The 25432-nt window shown below is 49.5% G+C and overlaps 1 protein-coding gene across 5 annotated transcripts in view; it reads left to right on the top strand.

Annotated features, from left to right (window-relative positions):
* MCPH1 (microcephalin 1) overlaps nucleotides 1–21700 on the top strand; it is a 229870-nt gene extending 208170 nt beyond the window's left edge. For 4 of the 5 annotated variants that reach the window (XM_055567550.1, XM_055567566.1, XM_055567565.1 and 1 more), the window contains exons 13-14: nucleotides 10237–10474; nucleotides 10694–10851. In XM_055567550.1, the coding sequence (XP_055423525.1) occupies nucleotides 10237–10474; nucleotides 10694–10845 (390 nt within the window). In that variant the 3' untranslated portion in view covers nucleotides 10846–10851. Of the gene's footprint in view, nucleotides 1–10236; nucleotides 10475–10693; nucleotides 10852–21360 lie in introns of those variants that run through there. The other variant, XM_055567551.1, reaches the window with a different exon arrangement.
* The last annotated feature ends 3732 nt before the right edge of the window (nucleotides 21701–25432 follow it).

Here is a 25432-nt window from a genome sequence, read left to right as displayed (position 1 = left end):
GGGAGCTCACCGTGGGTCGGGGTGGCGGTCAGTGGGATCTGCACCTCGGCACATGGGAAACCTCTGCTCTGGCTTCAGATGAGGACCCGGGTCTCCGGGGCCTCAGTTCCTCGCCCACAGGAGACGAGGCAAGCCATGGCTGAGAGGGTCTCCAGGATCCTTTCTGGTGCCCAGTTCTGCCGTCCTCTGAGACGGCGCCACCAGCCAGAGGGCACAGCGTGGAGCGGAAGCGCCCACTGTCGGGCTCTGCTGTCCCCTCCCCTGAACAGCTCTGGGCTCAGCACCCAGGCACCTGTCCTCAGCCCAGCCACCCCACCTAGGGACCCCCACCGGCTCAGCCCCTTCCTGGACCCTGACACGGGGCCTGGCGCCGTGTGTGCCCCCTGGAGCCGCCCCTTCTGCGGTGGGCATCCTCAGCTATTTCAACTGTGATTTCACCTTCTTCTTATTGTTGACAAATATAGAGGCAGAGCGCACCGGCTCGCCCTCCCACCTGACGGGTCTCTCTGGCGGGCGTCCTTTCTCTGCCCGGCCCACCCCGCTCCTCCTCCGCCCCTCAGCCGTGTGCACAGGTCCTGTAGAGGCAGAGCCGGCAGGACAGACAGATGCACATGTCGACACTCAGAGCAGACAGATGGAGGGTCAGGATATTCAACCCAGTCCCAGGCTGGACCCAGGAGCATGGACGGCCTGACACAGCGCAGGGAACAGCCACGCCCTCCCTCTGCCTGTTTGTTCTGCTTAGGCCCCCAAAGGATCAGAAGGTCTGGGGACACCCTCCCAGACACACCCAGAAGTCATGTCCCTCAGCCCGCTGGGCGTCCCCCGCCCCGCCAGGATGCACAGAATGAGCCATCACACTGAGGTGCTCTCCCTGGAAGCCTCTGCAGGCCCCCCCCACCCCCGCCCAGCTGCTGTGTGAGCCCACTGGCACGGGTGAGTCCCAGGGATGCAGGCTTGTGGCTGGCAGCGCGCTGCAGGGCTCCTTCAGAAAAGGCCCGAGGGAGAAGGAGCACTTTTGTCCTTGGAGGAAAAACAACACGTGGACAGATGTAATGCTGAAAAGGTGCGTTTTTTCACTATTATTCAGTCTTTCACTATAATGCAGGTGTGTTTTTTCATTATTATTCAGCCTTTCACTATAATTCAGTCTTTATTAACCCTAAAAACGACTCTTTTTGTTGTCTAGATCTATAGGTTTTAACATACCTAGATTTCAATAACCACTGGAAGCACAGGGAATTGCGGGGGAAAAGGCAGGAATTAGGGATTCTGTGGTCTGTTAACATCTGGCCAATCAGGACTACACTCCACAGTGTTGTCAGCCCTGCAAGTATGTTATTGTTATTAAAATGGGCAAATGCGTCCTCTGTCAGTCATACCTCTGGCCAGGTGTGACTCACCGCACAGATGGGTGTCCCAGGCCCTCTGTGGCCGTGAGGAGCAGAGGCCGCGTGAATGGTGGGGAGGGTGCAGTGAGGACTTTGGGGCCTGACCCCTCACTACACTGATGTGCGATCTCAGGCAAAGCAGGAAAAGCCCACCGCCCTGAGCTTCCCGTGAGAGCGCCAGGTTAAAGGGTCTGTGCCACCTTTTCCGTACACGGCTCAGAAGTGCCTGTGGACACTGATGTCCAGGGTGAGCCCTACCTGCAGGGAAAAGCAGAATCTCTAATGAGCTCCATCACCCACGTCTGGAGTAAATGAACCGCCATCACCCTCCTGCATGGGCTCAGGGTGCGGGATGCATCACAGGGTCACTGAAGCCAGAGGCCAAGGACGGGGGGGTGCTCCGCTCAGCCTTGCTCTCTCAACTGTATGCCTGCCTTGACTCACTTCTGCATGAACAGACTGGAAGGTTCTGAGCTATTAAATCAGTATAGCTTTTTTCATGAAGACCCAGATGCAAAGGCAAACATTTTATAAAGCAGAGCTAGGGTGTCTTTCCCTAGTAACTCAGCTGGTAAAGAATCCACCTGCAATGCAGGAGACCTGGGTTCGATCCCTGGATTGGGAAGATCCCCTGGAGAAGGGAAAGGCTACCCACTCCAGTATTCTGGCCTAGAGAATTCTGTGGACTGTGTAGGCCATGGGGACGCAAAGAGTCAGACGCGACTGAGGGGCTTTCACTTTCATATAAAATGAAAACCTTACATAGGGTGTCTTTCAGTAATGGCCCTGCTCCTTTACAACCCAGGGGTCAGATAAAGAGTTCGTGACAGAGAAAGGCTCCCCCTCGTGACGCTGCCCTCTCGTCACCTATGTACCCACGCAGCCATGCACGTATCCGCGTGCGTAGTGATCCTCTTAGGTCACCGTTCACAGAGGAAAACAGGAGCGCTTCGGAACTCCAGCCCAAGTTCACCCTGACTACCAGCCTGTCTTGTTGTTCTAGAGGCTCCTTTCGTCCAGAGCTGTCAGCAAACTCCACTTAATCCCCTTTTCTTCCATGATTTCTTCTAAACCGACATCCTGGGTTCTGTAAGGGAAAAACTGTCCTTCGCTGGAGAACTGTCCTTAGACTGTGCACCCGAGTAATCGGATCCCAGCTTTCATTCCCTCCGAGCTGTTCCACAACTGTAAGCCGTAAACCCGACCTGTTCGCATTGCACACAGTTCCTGTCTGTGGGCTTAGAGTGAGTTCTGTCCCTCTCTCCCATGGGACAGCCAATTTTTTTGGCCCGTTTGCAACTTCACTTCGGTATTTCTTATCTATATATGTGTTGTCTGGTTCTCCTTTGAACCAGTATAGCATCTCTTAAGAGTTAAATAAAATGAACACATGTTAAATGTTCATTTTACACTGATATAAGAGTTGAAAGAAAAGTGAAAGTGTTAGTCGCTCAGTCGCGTCCAGCTCTTTGAGACCCCATGAACTGTAGTCCACCAGGCTCCTCCATCCATGGAACTTTCCAGGCAAGAATTCTGGAGTAGATTGTCATTTCTTTCTGATTTTTTTTTTTTTAAGTTACCTTTTAGTCATGTTTAGCCAGAACCTTCTAGGTCAGCGTGGATAAAGCTGGTCCTCTCTTCGGGGAAAGGTGACACGCCACTGAGCAGCACCTGCAGCAACGCCCCCAGGCCCCGCCCAGACTGCTTTTTCTGGCAGTTGGCTGCATTTGGTGTGTGCTGAAAAGTCTGAATCTGAGTTAGGATTTACATCAGATTCCCCTGAATTGCCATCCATAAGGGACTGAGAAGGCAGTGAAATTAATCAACAGCACGTTGGCTTAAAATCTGTGCCTTTGAAGCTTTCCTGCTCCATCTCGAGGTGCAGGCAGGCATCAGGGTGAGGCCGCATGGAACAAGGTCAGAGAGGACGCGGAGCCTTTTCCGCTGCTCTCTTAGCCTGCACTGCCCGCTGCCTCACAGGCCTCAGCTCAGTTTTTACAACGTGCCAGTGGGGACAGGGGCTTCCCTGGGTGGCCCAGATGGTAAAGAATCTATCTGCAATGCAGGAGACGTGGGTTCAATCCCTGGGTCGGGAAGATCCCCTGGAGAAGGGAATGACCACCCACTCCAGTATTCTTGCCTAAGGAATACCATGGACAGAGGAACCTGGTGGGCTACAGTCCATGGGTCACAAAGAGTCAGACATGACTCAACAACTAACACTTGCATTGGGGACAAAACGTTGCTTTGCTGGAGAGGAACGTTTTGCTAGACTGCCTCCATCAGACCCTTTGGGCAGCATCTCAGTAGCAAACGCATGGCCTGTACCTTCCACGCCGAACGTGGGCTCCGGAGCACACTGGCCGCACTGAGGCCTCTGAGGCCCATCGATCACGAGGACTCACGGAGCGAAACCCCTGGGGGGCTGGGGAATAACAAAGGGGATGCTGGGGGAGTATCCCATTCTTAAAACCTCCCACCTCCTGAAATGACCTTAGCTAAAGCTCAGCAGTAGGCAGAATCGTGTGTCCTGTTATATTTATAATATAAATAAACCTTGCCAGTCACCACCGTTTCCATGGCAATGACCTCCTATACATGCATGTCCCTGTGTACATCAGAGAGTGTCTGGAGGGTAAGTTTCCAAATTAACTTTTAATTTTAAATAACCTAAATCTTGATTAAACTTCCCCAGAAAATTGTTTTACTTAGGACTGGAAAGTCAACAAGCACGTAGTCTCAGTTATTTTGAGTGAAGAATCAGATCCTTCTAATTCTTTGCTTCCTCTGATTTCAAGCTGAATAAATAAATGGAAATATTTCCATTTACTGACTTTTGCAGCACATGCTTTAAACTGAGCTCAGGGACTGCAACTTAATCAGCTTTGCTTCCTGGCACCTTGCACATGCCTGGTAGACAGTAAGCGTTCAATAAATGTGGGCGGGAGAAGAAGAATCAAATTAGCTCTGAAGTCACATTCTAAACATGAGAAAGGCCCACGCAGGGGCCTGTCCGCTGGATTCAAAAAACAGGTTTGAGTTACTGCTTTTCTGTATGCCAAGGTGGATCCTCGATTAAGGCGAAACTCTGTCCCTAATACGTGTGTGTGTTGTGTAGAATTTAGAAAAATACACGCAAACTGTTACCTCTGATAAGTGGCAGGGTCGTGAGAACCGTAGCATCTGGATGCTTGGGATTCTGGAAACAAAAATCCCAACAAAAAGTAGCTGAAAAGTTGAGACGTCTCTGAGAGCAGACACAGCGTCGGAGCGGAGGTAAGAGGGGCCCTCTGGCTGGTCCCTGGGCCTCTGGCTCACGCGGTTCACTCGGGTAGAACTCCTGGGCTTTCCCTGCCACATCCTGCCTTCCCGGGTGAGTGAGATCTTTTCTGCCAGGCCGTGTGGCTCCCCGCTCAGCGTTCGAGAGCTCCCCGACCTGTGCAGCTGCCGGCTTTTCGGTTTCGCTCTTTGGGGATTTCCTTGACAGAGTGGCCGGCCTGAGTGCCTGCCACTCCCCACCCCATGCAGCTGAGCTGGTTCTAGAGTTTGAGGGTCATCAGAGGAGCACCCAAGGATTCCTGCTGGGTTCTTTTCCCATTGCCTCTCCCTCCTATCGGTCAGAGAGAGGATCGTCTTTGGAGATCTACTGTTGGCTAATGTATCAGGTGGAGCTGGGACCCACCCTCGTGGCCAAGGAAACACTTCCATCACCAAGTTGCTGACACTGGCCTGAACAAGCATGTCCACACCCAGTGGCAAGCGGGGTACAGGCTGCTGGCTATGCCCTGGCTCCCTGACCAGCGCCTTCTGTTTCAGCTGCCTGCGTGCGGGAGCCCTCTTGTCACTGGTGTGTGTCCCAGGCCAGTGTCCCCAGTAGCTAGGGCCTGCCCGGGCTTACTGTCCAGCAGAGAAGCTCTGGCCCGTGTAGGCTCACAGAGGACACCACAGAGCTGCCTGCGGAGAGTGTATCGTCACATCCAGCGTCCTTCCTATCAAGAGACACAGCTGGCTCTCCCGCAGAGGTCGGCGGCCCCCGCCTAGGTCAGGCTCTTCTACTAGATGATCTGAGATGAGGAACACGGTGAGCGACATGGCATGGACACACCCCTCGTCGAAACATGCAGCTGCTTCTGAGACACCCTGGGGCCTCCCGCTAGCCCCACGGCCGCTCCGGTTTGGGGACTCTGCTCGGGACTCGGGTCTGTCCTCAGAGCGACGAGAGCTCTTTGAAGCGCTTGGGTTTCTGTTTCTCAAAACACAGTGAGAATGCTGGAGCTGGGAGAGGAGCCCCCCTTGGACGCCTGTCTGACGGGGGCAGAGGCCCAGCTAGGGCTGTTCCCACCCCATCACTGAGGGAGCCGGCCCCTGCGAATCAGGCCATCTGCATACTGCTCCGGGCAGGGAGCTAGCCTGGCGTCGTGTCAGCCTGGGGCTCATGCAGGAGGGGAAGGAGGAGCTGGGATGGTATGTTTGCCCTTGGGGCGGGGGGAGAACCTTTACTGGTGTTAAACAGGGCCCTGCTTTTGGACCCTTTTAAGCTATTTCCCTCCACTTCTCTGTCTCAGAGGCCTGAAGCTGAGCCAAAGCTGTCTTAAGCCTCAGATGGTCAACTCCTCCACCTGATGTTCCTAGCCTCTTTGGAGTAGGTGAAGGCTCGGTCCACGGCATGGGACAGCCGTGGTGGCGGACTCCAGGCCTGAGCTGCTAGTGAGGGTCAGCTTGGGGTCTCAGCACCACTGGACGTGGAGAACACGCTAGGGACTGACCCTGGGTGGCAGAGACCTTTGACCTCACAGAGAGTGCGTGCTTGGTCCCTTCAGGCGTGTCTGACTCTCTGTGACCCTGTGGACTGTGGCCTGCCAGGCCCCTTTGGCCATGAAGCTCCCCGGGCAGGAATTCTTCCCAGTCCAGAGATGGAGCCCGCGTCTCCTGCACTGAGTCACCTGGGAAGTCCCCCACCCCCCACCCGCCCACCACAGACAGGTTGTCTCTCATTATCATTTGAGAGAGTTTCTGCCTAAAGGTGGGCTTCCCTGGTGGCTCAGTTAGTGGAGAGTCTGCCTGCAATGCAGAAGACCCAGGTTCGATTCCTGGGTCGGGAGGATCCCCTGGAGAGGGAAATGGGAGCCCGCTCCAGTGTCCTTGCCTGGGGAGTGCCATGGATGGAGGAGCCTGGAGGGCTTGCAGGAGTTTGACATGAATGAGCAACTACACCACCACCACCACTGCCTAAAGATGGTTTAACTTAGTTATATTAGCTCTTTTGCTATTGTTAATAATCTTTGATAATCCATATAATAACTGTTACAATCTGTAATCATTTTGTGAGTCTCACGCTCTCTTTTGATGTCCTTAAGTGTCTGAATCAGAATGATTGGTTCTCAAGTCTTACTGTCAAGGATCCCAGAAAAGAGAAGCAATCCAAATTGCTCTTTGAAATGTTTTTCCCTTACAGTGTTTACTCACGTCTTCTGGTGTTAGGTTCTGAAACCTAGCTACAAAAATATAAGGAAGTACTCCAGTGTGGCTATAAATGCAAAAATCACTTGTTAGATGTTGGTGCAGAAGAGAAACTGGAAGTTCAAGTTGACACTCTGCATTTACTTGGTATGTTAATGTTATCTGATCAGTCATAAAATCCTAGGAAAGGGGAGGAATATGCATCAGTTACATTTGGAAATCTTAATATAGCTGCATCCAGCATTCTCAGCAGATGGTAGTAGTTTTCCATGTCAGCCTGCCCCTTGCAGCATAATTTATGGAGTTGAAATATGGAAGAATGGTGGTCAGGATGGGGACTCAATTAGAAGACAGACCAGTCTCTGGCTCTTGTCTTTTCCAAGCTCTGCCTCAGATTTATGCTATTTTGTAAAGTGGATGTACTAACTTATTTGGTAGATATTTTTTCATACCTCTGCCACTGAGGTTCTGACACATTTATGGAAGTAGTTTGTGCTTTAAAAATGTAAAGAATAGTAAAGTTTATGAATGAAAGGCCTGCCTTCCACCACCAGTCCTATCCCAAAGTCATTACAATTGGTCCTATCCCTGCCAGACCCCTTGCTTTGCATAGGAACCCAGTTCCAATTATCCAAGTGTATTAATACTATTGGTGGATACTCAAAAGGTATTTAAAGTTATATACTGTTACTGTGCTATGATCATTTTTAAAAAATTGGAATATAATTACTTTACAGTGTTGTGTTAATTTCTGCTGTACAATGGAACGAATCAGCTACAGGTATACATATTTCCCCTGGCTCTTGGACCTCCCTCCCACCCTGCCCCTGTCCCACCCTCTAGGTCATCACAGAGCACCAGTCAGAAGATGCTTGTTTTCCAGAGAATGTATAATACCCTTATCATATGGAAGCAACATATGTGTCCACAGACAAGTGGCTAAAGATGTGGGATATGTATACACACAATGGAATATTACTCAGTCATGAGAAATAAAATCTTGCCATTTGCAATATCATGGATAGATCTAAGGGGTATTATGCTAAGTGAAATAAGTCATACAGAGAAAGAGAAATAGCATGTGGTATCACTTATATAGAAACTAAGAAAACAAATGAACAAACAAATCAAAACAGTAACAGAAGCATAGATACAGAAACAAGCTTGTGGCTGCTGGAGGGGAAGCTGTGGTGGGAGGGGAATGGATGAGGTAAGCTGGGGGGTGGGGGGGTGCAGAGGTACAAGCTTCCAGCTGCAAAATAAGTGAATCATGAGCATGAAATGTACAGTGTGGGGAAAATGGTCAAAAACTATGTACTCTGTCTTTGTATGATAACAGATGATGATAATGAGGCCTGTCATGGTGATCATTTTGTGATATAAGAAAATATCAAATCACTGTGCATACCTCGATCTAATATAACATCAATTATACTTCAATTAAAAATCAGAATACCTCTTAAAAATTTTTTTTGTAGGGGTGGGGGCATTAAACTGAGGATATGGAGAGAAACAAGTTAGGAGGTTTCCCCCCGACATTAAAAGGACAGAGGAGGACAGGGCCTGGTTTGGTCAGGCTACTGACTTAGAGGCCCTCGTTGCCCAGGTCCTCGCCATTCTGTCTCCCCACTTGGCTGTTCTCAGCCTCGGGAATCAGGGGTGTCCTGTGTTGACAGGCCGAAGTTGCTCTTATAGTGAGTGAGGAAAAGCCGCCCCCAGCAGACCTGCCCCCAGGCCCCACTGGCCAGACTCCAGCCCAGCTTCACGCAGGCCTTTGTAAGGAGGGTCCCCACAGTTGGCTTGGGCCAAGCCTGAGTCTTCCCCCCCCACCGCCCCCGGCAGGGAAGGGGCACCCATCTTGAACAGCTGGCCCTGCAGAGGTCAGCACTCAGAAAACGACTGCGCCTCCCTGCTCAGGAGGAAAGGACAGAGTGGGTTTGAGCAACAGAAAGCCGGGAAGGGTGCCCTGACTTTGTTCCTTTGCTGTGTCAGGCCTCACCTCCTACAGCAAGCTTTGACGACGTGCAACTGCATCCAACTTGAGGGAGGTTCTCGATCCCCAGCTGCAGGGCTGCGTGGCCCCGTGACTCACTGCGTTTATGGGTCTTCGGCTTTCTCCTGCAGCTCAGCTCACAGTTAACCAAAGCAGATCTCTTCCGCGTCAGTATCTTCATGTGCAAAATTAAAGGAGCGCCCACTTGCTCCCAGGGGTGTTGGGAGTAACTGACGGCATGAACGAAGGTACCACACTGGCAGAACTGTCATTTGCCCTGTTAGTTCCCGAGTCGAAGGGAAGATACAAAACATGATGATTTATATCAGCGCTTACGGCAAAATTCAAGGTTGGCGTAAGAAAAGAAAGTGACTCTGCGGCCAGATTTAAATTGATCACATTCATTTCACTGATGGTGGAACCTTTTTCTTTTTTGCGGTGGGGGGTGGGGGGGCGGGTAGGATCTTTTCCTGAAAACGAGAGCAGCATGCAAACTGAGTGCAGGAACAGCTCTTCCTGGGGTTTTGCCGGAGCGGCAGCCTGAGGAGGGCATCCTCTGCTGCCCTCCCGCCTGGGGTCACGCTGGCCACCCCCCGTCCTCTGGGCGCTGGGTGCCCCCTCCTCTGAGGCGCACCTCCCTCTCCTCCCACAGACCTCCCGTCAAAACCCGCAGTTGCCCTGAGCCACAGACCTGTCCTCAGGGAAATTCACGGGTTGAAGTCTGGAACCCTGACCACCTCCCCAGGGCTATCTGCACATAGAGGGGTCTTTCTTTAATCAGTACTTAGCACCGTGTGTGTCAGAATAGAGGGGCCTCCCCGCCACCCCCAGGCCAGCCGCCAACCCTGACCCATCAGGGCAGGCCGCACGACCCACTCTGAACCCTGTGGGGTCTCCACACTGGTCCCCACCCACCAGGACGTGACCCTCAGGCCCCCCCGGCCCGCGGGCGCAAGGCCAGGACTCCCTTTGCGTTCTCCTGCTGACGGACGGGGGTGAATGGAGCGGCTCAGCGCTGACACCGCCCACTGTGGGCGCCCTGAGCCGGGCAGAGGGTGCAGTCCCACTCAGTGGGCACTCCAGGCGAGCCTCCTGCCTCCACGGCCCTCCCATCACTCAGGAGGCTGTCCGCCTGGCTCAACTGAACAGTTGATTGCTTTCCAATAATTTGGTCTAGAATCTGTAATAAATCAAAGGCCTAAACTTTTTTTTTTTTTGCTTGTAAATTTGCTGCCGCAGAAAATGTCATCTGCTCGTAAATGTTGTCATCACCCCTGGATCCTCAGAACCCGTCGAGGACAGACAACCCAACCTCAGCCTTTCCTATTTCAGTCAGCTTGTTCTCAACATGAAAAGGTCTAGAGTAACCCCCACCCCTCTCTCTCCCCACAGCTCTGCCGCCAGGAACGCCTGTCTTCCGCTGTGCAGTACCGTGGAACCCTGTTTGCCGACCAGCCCACCATGTTCATCTCCCCAGCCAGCAACCCCCCCAGAGACAAGCTGGGGGAGCTGGTCGTGCTGTGCGGGGGTCGGGTCACACAGGTCCCTCGCCAGGCCAGCATCTTCATCGGACCCTCCCCAGGAAGGAAGAAGGAGACGGTCAAGTACCTGTCGGAAACGTGGATCCTAGGTGAGCATCCACACGCGGGTTCCTGGAGGGAGGGGGAGGCATCATATGAAGTCAGAGCTGTGGGGAGGCCCTTCAGAGCCTCTGTCCTGCGGTCCTGGGGGCGACGGTTGGGGAACATCAGGCCTGGTACACTTCTCACGTCATCTGCAATAAGAGGCCTGTAGTTAAAGAAAAAAGTCGTGTGATTACCAGCTGTCACAAGATCACCTGTCTGTCCAGGTGAGCTCACGCGGACAAAGGAAGTCCTCTTAGACTTTTGCCACCTGCCCTCCCAGCTTGCGTGCAAGGCCCAGCCGGCCGCCCTGCTCCCTGCAGCTCCGCCGGATGCCCACTGCCCCTGCTGGCTACCCCGCCCCCTGCAGCTCTGCTGAAGGCTGCTGCCCCTGCTGCTGCCCTGCTCCCTGCAGCTCTGCCGGATGCCCGCTGCCCCTACCGGCCACCCTGCTCCCTGCAGCTCCGCCGGAGGCCCGCTGCCCCTACTGGCCGCCCTGCTCCCTGCAGCTCTGCCGGATGCCCGCTGCCCCTGCCGGCTGCCCTGCTCCCAGCAGCTCCACCGGACGCCCGCTGCCCCTGCCGGCCACCCCGCCCCCTGCAGCTCAGCCGGAGGCTGCTGCCCCTGCCACCGCCCCACTCCACGTACTCACCTGTCCTCGTGCTCACAGTGCTGTGTTTTACAGCAAAGCGACCTTCGGCTTTTATTTCCAAAAGCAGGTGTGGCGTGAACGTGATGCATGTGTCGGCGTCAGTGTTGCCGTGTTGGGCAGAGGCCCCCCGGGGATTCTGCAGGGGGAGGGGGGATCCCGGGTGAGGCTGGAGGCCGACCCTAGTAGGGGGAGCGCCGTCTGTCCCTGGCCCTGGGGGCCCCGGGGTGCCGGGAGGAGGGGGCGCGGGGCGGCGGAGCTGGCAGCGTGGGATGCAGTGGAGCCAAGCGGGGGGAACGGGGGGTGGGGTCGGGTCCACTGGGGTTCAGCTCCACGTCTTCCTCCACTGCATGTGGACGGCCGCGTGTCGGCCCAGCTGCCGTAACTGGACCGCAGGCCCGGGGCTGAGAGGGCAGGAAGATGTCCTCGGTCCTGGAGCTGGACGTCTGATCAGCGTCTGCGAGGCTGGTTTCTCTCCCCTGCTTGTGCGGGGCCATCTTTCCCTGTGTCCTGGAGGCTGGACGTCTGATCAGCGTCCGCGAGGCTGGTTTCTCTCCCCTGCTTGTGGGGGCCATCTTTACCCTGTGTCTTCACTTCGCTCTCCCTCGTGTCCCCATGTCGTCTTCTTCTGAGGACACCAGTAACTGGATCAGTGCCCATTCTCATGACCTCATTTTAATTTAGTGACCTCTTCAAAGGCCCTTTTTCAAAACACAGTCCCATTCCAAGGTCCTGGAGGTTCAGGCTTCAACCTGTGGGCTTTGTGGAGGTTCAACCCCTGACACTGGATTACCCATTTCAGCACTTTTGGCCAAGCTGCTCATGTGGCTTCTTAGATGTCTCCCTCTCCCTCTCCGCCTAAGTGTCTTTCTCAGCCTTCCTCCTGTTCACTTTCCTTGTCTCTAAACCGCAAACTCCTGGCTTCTCTCACCCCATCCTAGATGTTACCCTTCAACACCAGGATTGCCTTGGGGCCACAGACCACACCTCCGTCAGTTGGCTCAGTGGCGGCATTAGATCAGACCACACCCCCGTCAGTCGGCTCAGCAGCGGCATTAGATCAGAAATAAAGGGCACAGTAAATGTAATGTGCTTGAATCATCCCAAAACCAGCCCCCCACCCCCACCCACCAGTCCGTGGAAAAATCGTCTTCCGTGAAACTGGTCCCTGGTGCCAAACAGGCCGGGGACTGCTGGTTAAATAGGTTGGCAGAGACCGTGTTTGTTCCGGTGGCACTCGTTTATAATAACCATGTTTATGAATATCTTGTAAATGACCAGTGTCCTCCTTTGATATATAATCTTTCACTTTCTGGTGCACAGTCATTTGTCATTTGCCTGGAAACTAACTTCAAAACACCTACGGTTGTAGCTACAGTCCAGAAGCCAACAGAGGCTGTTTACTCTTTTCCACAAGCCAAAAATACAACCTTCAAAACATCCTATGTTCTCAAACAGAGGTTTTGGTTTTGTTTTGTTTTGTTTTGAAGAAAACTGCATATATCAAAATAATACCAACTGGAGACCAGAACTGTGCTTTGAAAAGAGTCTCCTTCAGCTAACGGGACTGCGCACATGGTTGATATCAACAGTCCCATCGACAGCTCATCTTTCCAAAGCCTGCGGTCGTGCAGGGGGCCAGAGGCTGGTCTGCACTCTTATTGTTTCCAGGTTGGGGAGCTCGGCCGGCCCCTTCCTGGCGCTGGTACATTTCTGTGCACACATTGTGCACATGTCGGCTGCCTGCCTGGCTCCCCCAAGGGTCTGGCCACGTGGCACCCCCTGCTGGTGGGTCTTCAGGAGGCAGACGCCTACCTGCTTGAAGCCCGGACTGTCATGTCCACGGGCCCTTTGGTATTCTTTGAGTCTCAGAGCTGAAGCTGCGGGTCCACCTTTCTGTTTCTTTCCTCTCCCGTAACTCATGTCCTGTTTCTGATTTGTCACTGCTCACACCATCTGCGTGTGCCCTTGGCAACATCCGGGTATTGTGTGTCCTGGAATCCTTGGCTCTCCGCGTGCTGAAATCCTCACCCATAACATCAGTCCCCTGCCAGTGTACACTGGGTCCTCTGGCTGTCTCCCCAGCCTCGTCGTATGAGTGTTACATACTTGAAAAATGTGTGTTCTGTTAGTGTGTATGCATCTCCCTCTGAATGGAGCTCCAGCTTTGTGCAGGTGAAGGAGATTTCATTTTTATGTCTCTCCACATGTGCACAGACCTACAGAACACACAGTCTAGATCATTGCCTTTTCTGTGTGAGTTAGTCGCTCAGTTGTGTCCGACCCTTTGTGAACCCGTGAACTGTACCCACCGGACTCCTCTGTCCATGGGATTCCCCAGGCAAGAATACGTGAGTGGGTTGTCATTTCCTCCTCCAGGGCATCTTCCTGACCCAGAGATCAAACCCGGGTCTCCTGCCTTGAAGGCTGATTCTTTATTCTCTGACCAGGTAACAAGTCACCTGGTTCTTTCTGGACCTAGTTTAGTTACTTCTGTACCTGACAGAGTAATAATCAGGATGATCAGGGGAGACAACACAGGAGTGCAGACTCCCTCCCTCTACAGGGGGCAGTGTCCAGGGCCGTGGGGCCCAAGACTCACCAACACGTAGGAAAGTCATTCCTGCTCCTTCAGCAGAGAAGCGTCTTCTCTTTCGAAGACTGTTCTCCTTCCTGTGAGCTTTCACCATAAAGATTTCCAGAGAATACTTTATTCTCAAAATGTTGTGAAATTAAAATTAAAACCATGTTAAAGCACCAACTTACATGTCATTTTGTGATAAATTTTGAAAAGCAGGACTCAAATTTTATCAACTAAATTTGTTCCAACTAGAATATCAGATGCTGTGTGAGCTAGAATCCCTGAGACTTAATTATTTTATTCAAACTGCTTTTGAAATCTTGAAAGCAGCTTTTCAGATTTGTGATTTGCCTTCTAAACCAAAGAGTCTAAGCTTTTTTTTAAGTACCTTGCATTTATTCCTATATTCTATGGGGTCTTTGTTTTTGCAGGCCAAATAGAGTCAAAGGCTTTCCTAGTGACTCAGATGGTAAAGAATCCGCCTGCCAATGCAGGAGACATGGGTTTGATCCCCAGGTCGGCAAGATCCTCTGGAGAAGGAAATGGCAACCCACTCCAGGGAACTCTTACCTGGGAAATCCCATGGACAGAGGAGCCTGGCGGGCTGTAGTCCACGGGGTCGCAAGGTATCGGACAAGACGGAACAACTAAACAGCACCGAGCAATAGTCACACGGGCTGGACAAGTAGGAGGAAGGGGGGGCCGTTGGCATCACCCTCTCAGCAGAGGGAAAGTGGACACTTCCACTGTGACCTCTGACGTCCGAGCACTATGAGCCGTCAGATAGGCCTTTTATCCCTTCATTGTATCTTAGAAACAATGACCCAATGTTTTCTAGTGTTTTCTTAAAATTAAAAACAAACCTGTCACACCATCCTTCCACTGCCTGGTGTTGCTGGCCTAGAACAGCGTGAACTTAAGCCATCTCCACCTCGGGCTCCACACGTGAAACCTAAGCCGTGCTCAGTCACTTGGTCTGAGCAGAGGCTCACATCGGCCGAGCCGCCTTCTGCCGAGGCCACTGGACCGACCAGTCCCGACTGTGTTCCTGAGCCATTCCCCAGGGCCTGCTTTGCCCGAAACAGCAGCACACTTGGGCCAAGACTCTTGATGAATCATTCAACCAGAGGGGGAGTGGGGATTTCTGAGAGAGAGCACGCTTGTGGAGCTTGAATACATATGGAAATAAACAGGAAAACAAAACTCAGATTCCCGGCACCAGGAGGCAGAAAGTTACCTTCACCTGATCTTGGTGCGACCGGTTACATTCTGAAGCACTTCCCAGGAGTTAGGCTCCCTGCACCCCCACAGAGCACCGTTCCCATCTTACGGGTCAAGGAACAACAGGTCTGGGGTCCCCGCTGGCGTGGGGGCTGGCAGGGGGTACGGGGCATCGAGGGTCAGTGGCCTGAGCTGTGACCATTTTTCCCTCCTTTTATCCCCACCGGTCTTATCAGGTTGAGCTTGGCCTTTCTCATAATACATTTCCAGTCTCAGGCGCCCTTTCCAGTCTGGGCTACGTTCAAGTGATAAAACATACATTTTATGCTGTTGTGGGAACATAATGTAATAGTCTCAACAGCCTTGCCAAAAAAAAAAAAAAGATCTCGCCTCGGCATGATTTCCTTATAACTTATAAAACAGCATATGAGTGTCTCCCCATGTCAGTGTTTTCAGGAAAAAGGTCCCTGATAGTGTGCGGGCCTTGTACGTGCTGGCAGGCTCCCCGCCCCCTGGAGGAGCGAGCAGAGAGCAGCCCAGAGCTGCACGCTCTGCACGGGGCGTTTGTTATAGCCCTGGACTGATGGTTTGCTGATCACGTCGAATCCGTCAGGGGTCCTCAGAGCATCTCAGGCCACGTCTCCACTATACAGATAAAGAACCATACGTAGACAAACAACAGAATATTATTCGGCCCTAAAAAGGAAGGCTGTTCTGAAACCTGCAACAACACAAATGGACCTTGAAGACACTGTGTTCAGGTGAAATAAGCCAGTCACAAAGAGACAGATGCCACGTAATTCCAGTTTCATGAGTTACCTAAGGATAAGCAAATTCATAGGGACAGAAATACAGAGGTTAATTCAGTCTGGAAGGAGCGGGGAAAGGAATGGGGAGTTGCTGTTTAATGAACGCACAGATTATGTTTGGGATTGTAAGAGACTTCTGGACACGGGCGCTGGTCGTGGTGGCACAGTATTGTGAATGTACTTCTTGCCGCTGAGCTGTATACTTAGAACAGTTTAAATGGCAACTTTCAGCTCATGTCTGTCTCACCACAAAAAAATCATTACCACCTCCCCCTAGATAGTTTTAACAAAAGTTTTACCAAACATCTCAAATTACTGCAGGACAAAAAGAAAAGAGAAGCTATTTCATCTCATTTTACACGACTAGCCCAAACTCATTTGTGAAGATGGATGTAAAAATCCAAAACAAAATATTGGCAAATTAAATTTAGCAGTATGTTAAGAAACATATAATCAGGTAAGGTTTAACTGAAGAATGTAGAAACAAATATCATTAAATCATTTCTTCTAGCCCATTGATTGTTCTCAGCAGATGTTGAAAGCATTAGAGAAAATCCAATACCCACTCATGATTAAAAACAATAACGACAACAATTAGGAATAAGAGAACTTTCCTAAACGATGAAGAGTATAAAAAACTTACAGCATATTTGCCCATGATACAGTATATACATAGAAAAATTGAAGAGAGTCAAGAAATGGTTATAACCCAATTCAGCAAGATGCTTAAGATACACTTACTAAAATCATTAGCATTTCCATGCCCAGGAATAAATATAAAATGTATAGAAAAAATAGTGCGCTGTGATATCTTTTCACTCACATATCTTAGGTGGAAAGGAAAAGTTGGCATGCTAGGAATAAACTAGCCAGTCTTAGCTAAGACAGCACAAGTTCATAGTGTACCCTTGGTTAAGTATCAGATAAGTGAACATCTCTACCCCCATATCAGAGCAGAAAAAAAGATTGAGACCTGCTAGGTTAGACTGTCTCCTCCAGATGCTCTGCACGGCATCAGGTCATTCATTCACCCAGTTTGTTGTTTTTTGAGCATCTTCCATGTGCCAAGCATGTTCTTGGCACTCCTGGAATAGCAGGTGAAAAGGCAGATACAGCCCTTGCTCTTTGGGGGCTTACACTCTAAAGACGACAGAGAACATTTTCTGAAGTCCTGGTGGTGATAAATACTATAAATAAAACAGGTTGGAATGTGCAGACAGTGAGCTGGGCTCCTCGCCGAGGCTGGATGGGCTTGTGTGGTGCTAAGGGAACAGTTAGGGTCAAGGTGAGAGGTGGGCAGAGGCCGTGGATCCAGGGGATGACGGGGAAGAGGTGGCGGAGCCTGAGCCCACAGGCCATGTGGACAGCGGTCAGCTGTGTGGTGTTTGTTCTAAGAATGAGCAGAAGTCACCAGAGGATTTTAAGAAAAGGAAATGGGCTCTGAGACATATTTTTAAAGAGAAGCCAGAGAGTGACCTTAGCTCTTACAGAGATTTAAGTGATCGGTGGTGGTTAGGACCAGGGTAATAGTGATGGAGGTGATGTGAAGCTGTCAGATTTTAAATAAAAGTGCTGAGTCCAACAACTGCACCCTCGGGCAGGTTGGACGCTGTGCCATGTGAGGACAGAGAAGAGGGGACAGTGAGTCCTAGACTTGGATTCCGAGCACCCGGGAGAATAGTGAGGGCCTGGAACTCGGGATCCATGGAGAAGCAGAGAAGGGCCTGGCTTGTTCAGAAGAGGAAACAGCGTGTTGTTGGGGGAGAGATGCTTGGTGTGGGTCCAGAGGGAAACACAGGCTGGGCTCAGCATCAGAAAGGACTTGGCGACCTTCGCACCCATCAGGGACCCTCACTCCACACAGCAGAGAGAAGAAAGTGTCGCATGAAAGTGTTAGTCAGTCAGTTGTGTCGAGCTCTGAGACCCCATGGACTGTAGCCCACCAGGCTCCTCTCTCCATGGAATTCTCCAGGCAAGAATACTGCAATGGGTTGCCATTCCCTTCTCCAGGGGATTTTTCCCAACCCAGGGATTGAACCCACATCTCCTGTATTGCAGACAGACTCTTTAGCATCTGAACCACCAGGGAAGCCCTGCAGAGTCACAAGCTGACCCCTTATGTACAGATACCCGGCTGCACAGACACTGCTGTTTCCCAGCCCTAAAATTCGTGGCTCGTTTTGTCGAGATAAAGCTCCCACGAGGGCCCTGAGGGTCCCTGAACTCTACACACAGGACCACATCTGGCTGTTGGCAACCAGTCTTAGTTCAAATAAAGTGACTTATCCACCCCACCCTTAAAAAAAAGAAAAAGCGTTGACGGCATGTTGATTCGACATCCCAACCACACGACCGCACAGAAGCCCGGCCAGTGAACTTGAACGTGTGCACATAACGTGTGCCAAGACCTGTGAGATAGCTCTGCTGAAAACAAACAAACAAAACCTGGGTTTCTTTCTTTCCAATTGCAATTTCATGGGAGCCGCTGGTGTACAATCTGTCTCCCTCTCAGCTGGCGGGGACTGGCACTGCGCTAACATCTGTCTTGTGGTCACGTTTTATGGGGTGTTTGACGATCGTACATCTGACATGACATTGGAATTTGGGGACGTGGCCGTCTTCAGATGCCAAATGAACTTGGACAGAAATCCCTCTCCCCGGGTGTGTTTACAGTTGGGAACGTGGAGCTGGGAGGCGCCCCCTGGATGCGGCTGGCCTAGCACTCGGCTGCTCCTCAAGTACTGCCCCCTGCCCCAACCGCACACGCCACCACACACCCCTCATCCCTGCTCGGGGGTCCAGAGGCAAACCCCTTGGGCAGCACCATCCCAGAGGGCGGAGGGGTTAGCCACAGACTTTCTTGTGGCTTCTGTTTTATCTGAATTTAAAGCTGGCTCCTTCTCCAGCCAATATTCTTTTGCCCGCCACAATAGATGGACGGATATGTAGAGTGACACTTGATTTCATGGTCAAGGAAGTCAGACAGCAGAGAAATACATAAAATCCCCGAATCCAACTACCCTTCCCAAAAGCAGCTACACTACAGACAAAGCTGTCTCCTTCAGGTTTAACATATATTTACATAGAAATAAATGTATATAAACATACGCATTTGTTCTCCATAAACAGAGAATCACACATTCATGAGCTTTTATCCAACTCTGGGTCTAGAAGATCCTTCCATTTTCATTCAATTGCTTCATTCTTTTTAACTGTCAGAGGTGCTGTGATTAATTTATACACTTACGATTTGATATTTGGGGTAATTTCTGGTATTGTAAACTGTATGTGTTTATTCTAGTTGGAGTGATTCAAATTCAATTTTAAGAGACCATCTTAAGCTCTAATTAATCTAGCCCAATCCCAGACAGGAGTATTTTTGTAAAATAGATTTATAGATGGGGATTTACTGAAACCTGGGGTGTGTGTCCTTTAAATTTTGATGCACACAGCTTCACTGGGTTGCACTCTAACAGTACTTTGATATTCCTGTTTCCCACACCCTCATCAGTTCTAGACTTTAACCATGTTTTCACTATCTGGTGACCTCGTTACTTAAGGCATATGCTAATTACTGAGTTCCTCGTGAGCACCAAGCGAGGACTCGCAGCTCCTGAACTGCTGTTCTTGTCCCCTGCCTGCTTTTACATCAGGCTGTTTCTCTTTTCCACATTGCTTTACACTGATATTGTTTAATATAAACATAAAATACTCTCAACTTGTCTATCTTTATTTATATGGTGTTTTCTGTGGGTTTTACTCTTTAATTATTCTGGATGGAATAAAATACCTCTATTCCTCCACAGCACCTAAACTGAGGTTTCACTTAGAGAGCTTCCCTACCCTGAGCTTTAACCTAGTCTCCTGTCTCTATTAATGCTCTTATAGTCTTTAATGTTTAGAGCATTAATCCATCTGTATTTATTGTGGGATATAAGGAATCATCTCATCTCTTTAATAGCTTATCATTCTCCACTGATTTTTTTTTTTTTTTTGCATGCGGGATCTTAGTTCCCCGAGCAGAGAAGCATGGAGTCCTAACCACTGGACTGTCAGGGAATTCCCTCCATTAGTTTATAACGCCACCTTGAACCATCTCTTAAACTCCTACATATGCATAGGTCAGTTTCTAGATTTTGTTCTTATCCACTGATCTATTTGTCTGTTCTGTGTTAATTATATACTGGATTTTTAGATTAGGTAGGAAAGAGCATCATCCTATTTGCAGTCTTCTCTGGCTTTCAAAAATGACATCCTGTCAGAAATCAATGTAAAAAATGGAATCAGTGGGGTTTTTACAACCCGGAAGAATATATGGCTGGATTAGTGTATAACCAAGTCTAGGGAAGCCTTTCTACCTGTGATTCAAAGTCCGGATGCAATAAAAGATGGGTATAATTTGAATATATAAGTAAAAACTTCTATGAGAAAAGTTAAAATTCAAGTTACAAACTGAGAGAAAGTGTATGCAATACGTATCATGATTTAAGGGCTTACATTAAAATATGTCATAATAATCCCTAACTGTATTGTGGAGAGAATTAAGTAGTGTGTGTGGTGTCAGTGATAATTGTTACAGTTCCACCGTATGTATTAATTACATTTATATAATGTGTATGATCTATATAACAAATGTTAATGATCCTCCCTTCTGCGATTCAGTTCCCAGCTCAGACCACCTGTGAGGAGGTGCATTCATCTTGGAGGGCTCTGATTAAATTCTGGGGTACTGCCTTGAGCTACAACTAAGATGAGCTGTTTTTTTCTTCCATTTTATTTTGTTTTGTTTTTCTTTTAGTCATAAAATAAGCCCATTTTTTTTGCCTTGTATCTCAAAACCGTCACAGCTTTCCATGTTCTGTTGTTCATCATCCTGACCTCTTAAAGTCCTTCAGACAGTTGTTCACCCACTGGATAATGTTGCCGTCAATAAGTTAACTTTGTCAGTCAGTCAGTGCTGACCACCCACTGCACACCCCTCTCATCTCAACAGCAGCAGAAGGGTTGGGGGCAGTCAGCTCTCCAGTGTTGAGAGCACAGGGTTGCTGGAGCCGGCTGCAGGCCCACCTGTGCGGCCCCCTCTCCTGCACCTGGGGCTGGTCCTGGGCCAGGGCGCTTCCTGTGGTTCTCAAAAAACAGTTATGCTCTGCCCTGTGCCAGGGAGTACTTGCCATAGAAAGATGAGAATTTGAGTCTCCCATGTCATGGACTGTCCACTGGAACGTTCCACCATGAAGGGCATGTCCAAGTGTGCTGCGTCTAAGAAGACGTGGATTCCAAGCATTTGAAATGTTGCTGGTGCAGCTGAGGAGCAGAACTCTTCATTTCACTTTATGTTATTCTGCTTCACTTTAATTAGGCACGTGTGCTGTTAGGGACACAGATGTGTAGACCATGAAGCCCAGGACCACTGAAGATTTTAAATACGTTTAGTGTATCTCTGATTAGGTTGGAAGAGGAAATGGCCACCCATTCCATTATTCTTGCCTGGAGAAGACCATGGACAGAGGAGCCTGGCGGGCTACAGTCCATGGGCTCGCAGAGAGTCAGCCACAACTGAGCAACTAACCTTACTATGATAAGATTTTTGTCATAAGCGGGCCATTATCATTGCTAACTGCTCTCTCCCTCTAGATTCGATCAGTCAGCACAAGGTCTGTGCCCCTGAGAACCACCTGCTGCCATGATGAAGATGCCTCTCAGCCCGCAGCAGCTGCGAACAGCCCACCACTCGTCCTCGGCCGCAGAAAGGATGCCTTCGTACGTCATCACGTTTGTGCGTGTGTGCGGTGTATGAAGACGCGCCTCCACGTGGCTTTCTGACGTCTGCCTGTGTGTCTCAGAGAAGCACTGACCCTCCCCCGTTGGGCCTTTTCTATGTAAACCCAGTCTGTGTGTCCCAGAGACGATCATAATTAAGTCCCAGAATTTGTCACTGAAGCACTGTACTGTTAAATAAAGGGTGGAAATTAAATTGTGTTTATTAATGAGAACAAAGACCCCCCCGAGTTTCTTGGTTATTGTCTGCTAGATATGAAGGATGCTGGTCCATTATCACAGTTACACCTTAGGTCCCTGAGATTCCTTTCAAAGCAATTAATGAGGACAGGTGTCAGGAGCTGTAATTAATGATTATTAGCCCCATGGAAGTAGCCCTGGCTTCTGTGAGCTTAGTTTCTGGCGAGGAGAGCACCACCCGCCACAGACCAGGGTCCCCACTGGCCACCAGGATGCCCACCGTCCCCTGGAGGAGATGGGGATCCAGGATGAATCCTACACACGCGGCCGCTCAGCTTCTCTCGGAGAAAAACGCTCAACCCAGCAAGGCTGCAGGTGCTGCTGCGATGCCCTCATGATTCTGTTCCCTCGTGTTACTCATCTCAGCTGCAGTTTCTACCTCAAATAAATATCGTGTGCATGCATGCAAAGTCGCTCTGAGTGACCCTATGGACTGTAGACCCCTCGGGTTCCTCTGTCCATGGGGATTCTCCAGGCAAGAGTACTGGAGTGGGCTGCCATTCCCTTCTCCAGGAGAATCTTCCCGACTCAGGGATTGAACCCACGTCTCTTATGTCTCCTGCATTGGCAAGCAGGTTCTTTACCACTACCGCAACCTAGGAAGCCCCAAATAAATATCAAGTCTCAGCAAATACAAGGGATCTACGTCTAGAATAAACCTTAGAGAAGGCAACAATGATGCACATGGAAATAAGGAAGCATTTTCTCTTGGTGTAAACATAGCATATGCCCCAAGCCCCTCTTAACACTACTGCCCAGCAACCTTGAGCCTCAGCACTGCTTGGCAAGCCTGGGTCCTTCCTTGCACCGTGTACGCCCTATTTCATGATGTCATCCACTACATCCTGGGCTTGGCTACTTTGGGGCTCAGGTATCAATACTTTGGCAGAGCTCCCCTGACACCAGCAGTTCCTGGCAACGGACCAAAAATGTGCCAACTCCCGGTGGGGACAAGCCACGGAGAACTTCATCCCCCAGCCGTGGGGCCCCAGAGGACCACCCAGACAACGTGTCCACCCAGGCCTGCATCCTAACAGCAGAGTCCTGGTCCCTGATGCTGCCTGCCAGCAGCCACTTAGGATTCTCTTTCTAAAAGCTGTCCCTTAGAAGGTCACTTGTCTGTGCCAGGATTTCCACTAAGCATTTTGTATGTGGTATCTTGTTTAATCCTCCCAGCAATCCTAAAAGTTAGTTACTACAAGTTTGCACCGCTTACCCAAACACAGAGGACTAAAAGTGTCTCAGAATTCTGAATTTTTTTTAATTTTGAAAGGTATGTGGCTCTCACCACTTCTATTCAATATTATATCAGAGATTCTACTGAGAGAAGGAGGCCAGAAAAGGGATTAAAGTCATACAGACTGGAAATGAAGTAAAACTATCTCAGATCACATATACTATATGTAGAAAACAATAAGGAATAAAAAAAAAATTCAAAAATGGAATTAAGAATACAACTCCATTTGCAACATCATCTAAAGTAAATAGGAATAAATTTATACTGAAACCTACAAAAACATTTCTGGGAGAAATTAAAGATCCAAGTAATTGGAGAAATATACCAAGATGGATTAGAAGACTCTTCATAAGAGAGCTAATTTTCCTCAAAATTGATTTATATAATATAATCATCAAAATGCCAGTTGTTGGGGTTTTTTTTTTTTACAGAATTTGAAAAGGTAATGCTAAATGTATATGAAAATGCAAAGAAGGAAGTAATTTCTTAGAAAAAGAACAAAGTTAGGGGATTTACACTACCTGATTTCAAAATTTACTGGCATAAAGGTAGAATGCAAATCAAGGGAAGAGACTAGAGAATCTAGATATAAATCCTCATATTTATGGTCACCTGATTTCAAGAAAGGTGCCAAGGCAATTCAGTGCAGTAAGATAGAAAAAAAAAAACACATATCCTTACGTCACATGCAAAAAGGAAGTGTACAGAGATCCCCACCTCGCCCCACACACACTGAGCTCAGAGGGGCCAGAGCTGACTCGGGGTTTGTCAGCCGCAGCACTGCTGGCATTTCCGACAGGACGGTGCTGTGCTCTGAAGGCTGTTCTGGGCACTGCGGCACGTGGAGCCCCATCACTGGCCTCGATTAGATACCATTGGCACACTCCACCAGCTGCGACCCTCCAGACTGTCTTCAGGTATCCCCAGATGTGCTCTGGAGATCAAAACTGCCCAGCTGAGAACCACTGACCTAAAATTGTTAAATGTCTAGAAGAAAACACAGCAGGCAATCGTTCTCAAAGGTTAGCAGGGATTTCCCACGTGTGACACTGAAGCACAATTCATAAAAAAATAAAATGAGCTGGACCATGTCACAAGGACTAGTTTTGCTGTTTGAAAGAAACCATTTAGGAAAGTAAAAGACAAGTCACAGACTAGGCAAAATATTTTCAAAACATATCTGATGAAGGAAGAGTGTCCAGACTATGTAAACAACTTCTATTCAGTGGCAGAAATCAAACCAGTACTGTAAAGCAATCCTCCTTCAATTAAAAACAGATAAAAACAGAAGAGAAGAATTTCTATTCATTAATAAGAAGACTGGCCAAAAGACATTTCCCACAGAGCATGTAGACATAACTAAGTACATGATGTTCAACATCGTTGGTCATTAGATGCAAAGTAAAATCGCCTGGGGATGCCGCCATGCGCTATCAGGAACGACTGCAGCCAAGAATTCTGACAACGCAAGAGCTGACCACGTGCAGAGCCTAGGACTCTCATGCACCGCTGGTATGGCTGTGTCATTCAGCAGTTGCCTTTGAAAACTAAACATACACATGTAATCCAGCACCTTTACTCCTAGGTGTGTACCCGAGAGAACTGAAAATGTGGCTGCAAGAGGACTTGCACACAAACGTTCATAGCAACATTATTCACACCAGCCAAAAGCTAGGAGCAGTCCATCAACTGATACGTGGGTAAACAAAACCTGCTATATCCACACCGCGGGTTGCTGCTCGGCAATAAAAAACAGCAAACAACTGATAGAGGCAGCAATGTGAACCATCCCCGAGGACGGGGAAGGAGAAAGAAGCCAGACTCCAAAGGCTACATGCTGTGTGATTCCACTTAGATAACATTTCTCGAGAAGGCAGAACTATAGAGACAGAAAACAGATCTGTGGTTTCCTGCCTCTGGGAGTAGAAATGGGAATAGACGGCAAACATTTTGGGGATGATAGGAATATTCTAAAACTCGACTGATTTTGGTCATACAAGTGTATCCATTTACTAACATCATTGAACAGTACATTTTCTATGGTAAGTTTTACAGAGTGTGAATTATACCTCAATAAAGTTATTGAGGACCAACAAAGGTCCAGCTAGTCAAGGCTATGGTTTTTCCTGTGGTCATGTATGGATGTGAGAGTTGGACTGTGAAGAAAGCTGAGTGCTGAAGAATTGATGCTTTTGAACGGTAATGTTGGAGAAGACTCTTGAGAGTCCCTTGGACTGCAAGGAGATCCAACCAGTCCGTTCTGAAGGAGATCAGCCCTGGGATTTCTTTGGAAGGAATGATGCTAAAGCTGAAACTCCAGTACTTTGGCCACCTCATGGGAAGAGTTGACTCATTGGAAAAGACTCTGATGCTGGGAGGGATTGGGGGCAGGAGGAGAAGGGGACGACAGAGGATGAGATGGCTGGATGGCATCACTGACTCGGACGTGAG

The sequence above is a fragment of the Bubalus kerabau genome, chromosome 2 (assembly GCF_029407905.1).
Source record: "Bubalus kerabau isolate K-KA32 ecotype Philippines breed swamp buffalo chromosome 2, PCC_UOA_SB_1v2, whole genome shotgun sequence".
Lineage (NCBI taxonomy): Eukaryota > Metazoa > Chordata > Mammalia > Artiodactyla > Bovidae > Bubalus > Bubalus kerabau.
Note: the sequence above shows the minus strand (reverse complement) of the source record. Positions and strands in the feature narration are given on the sequence as shown.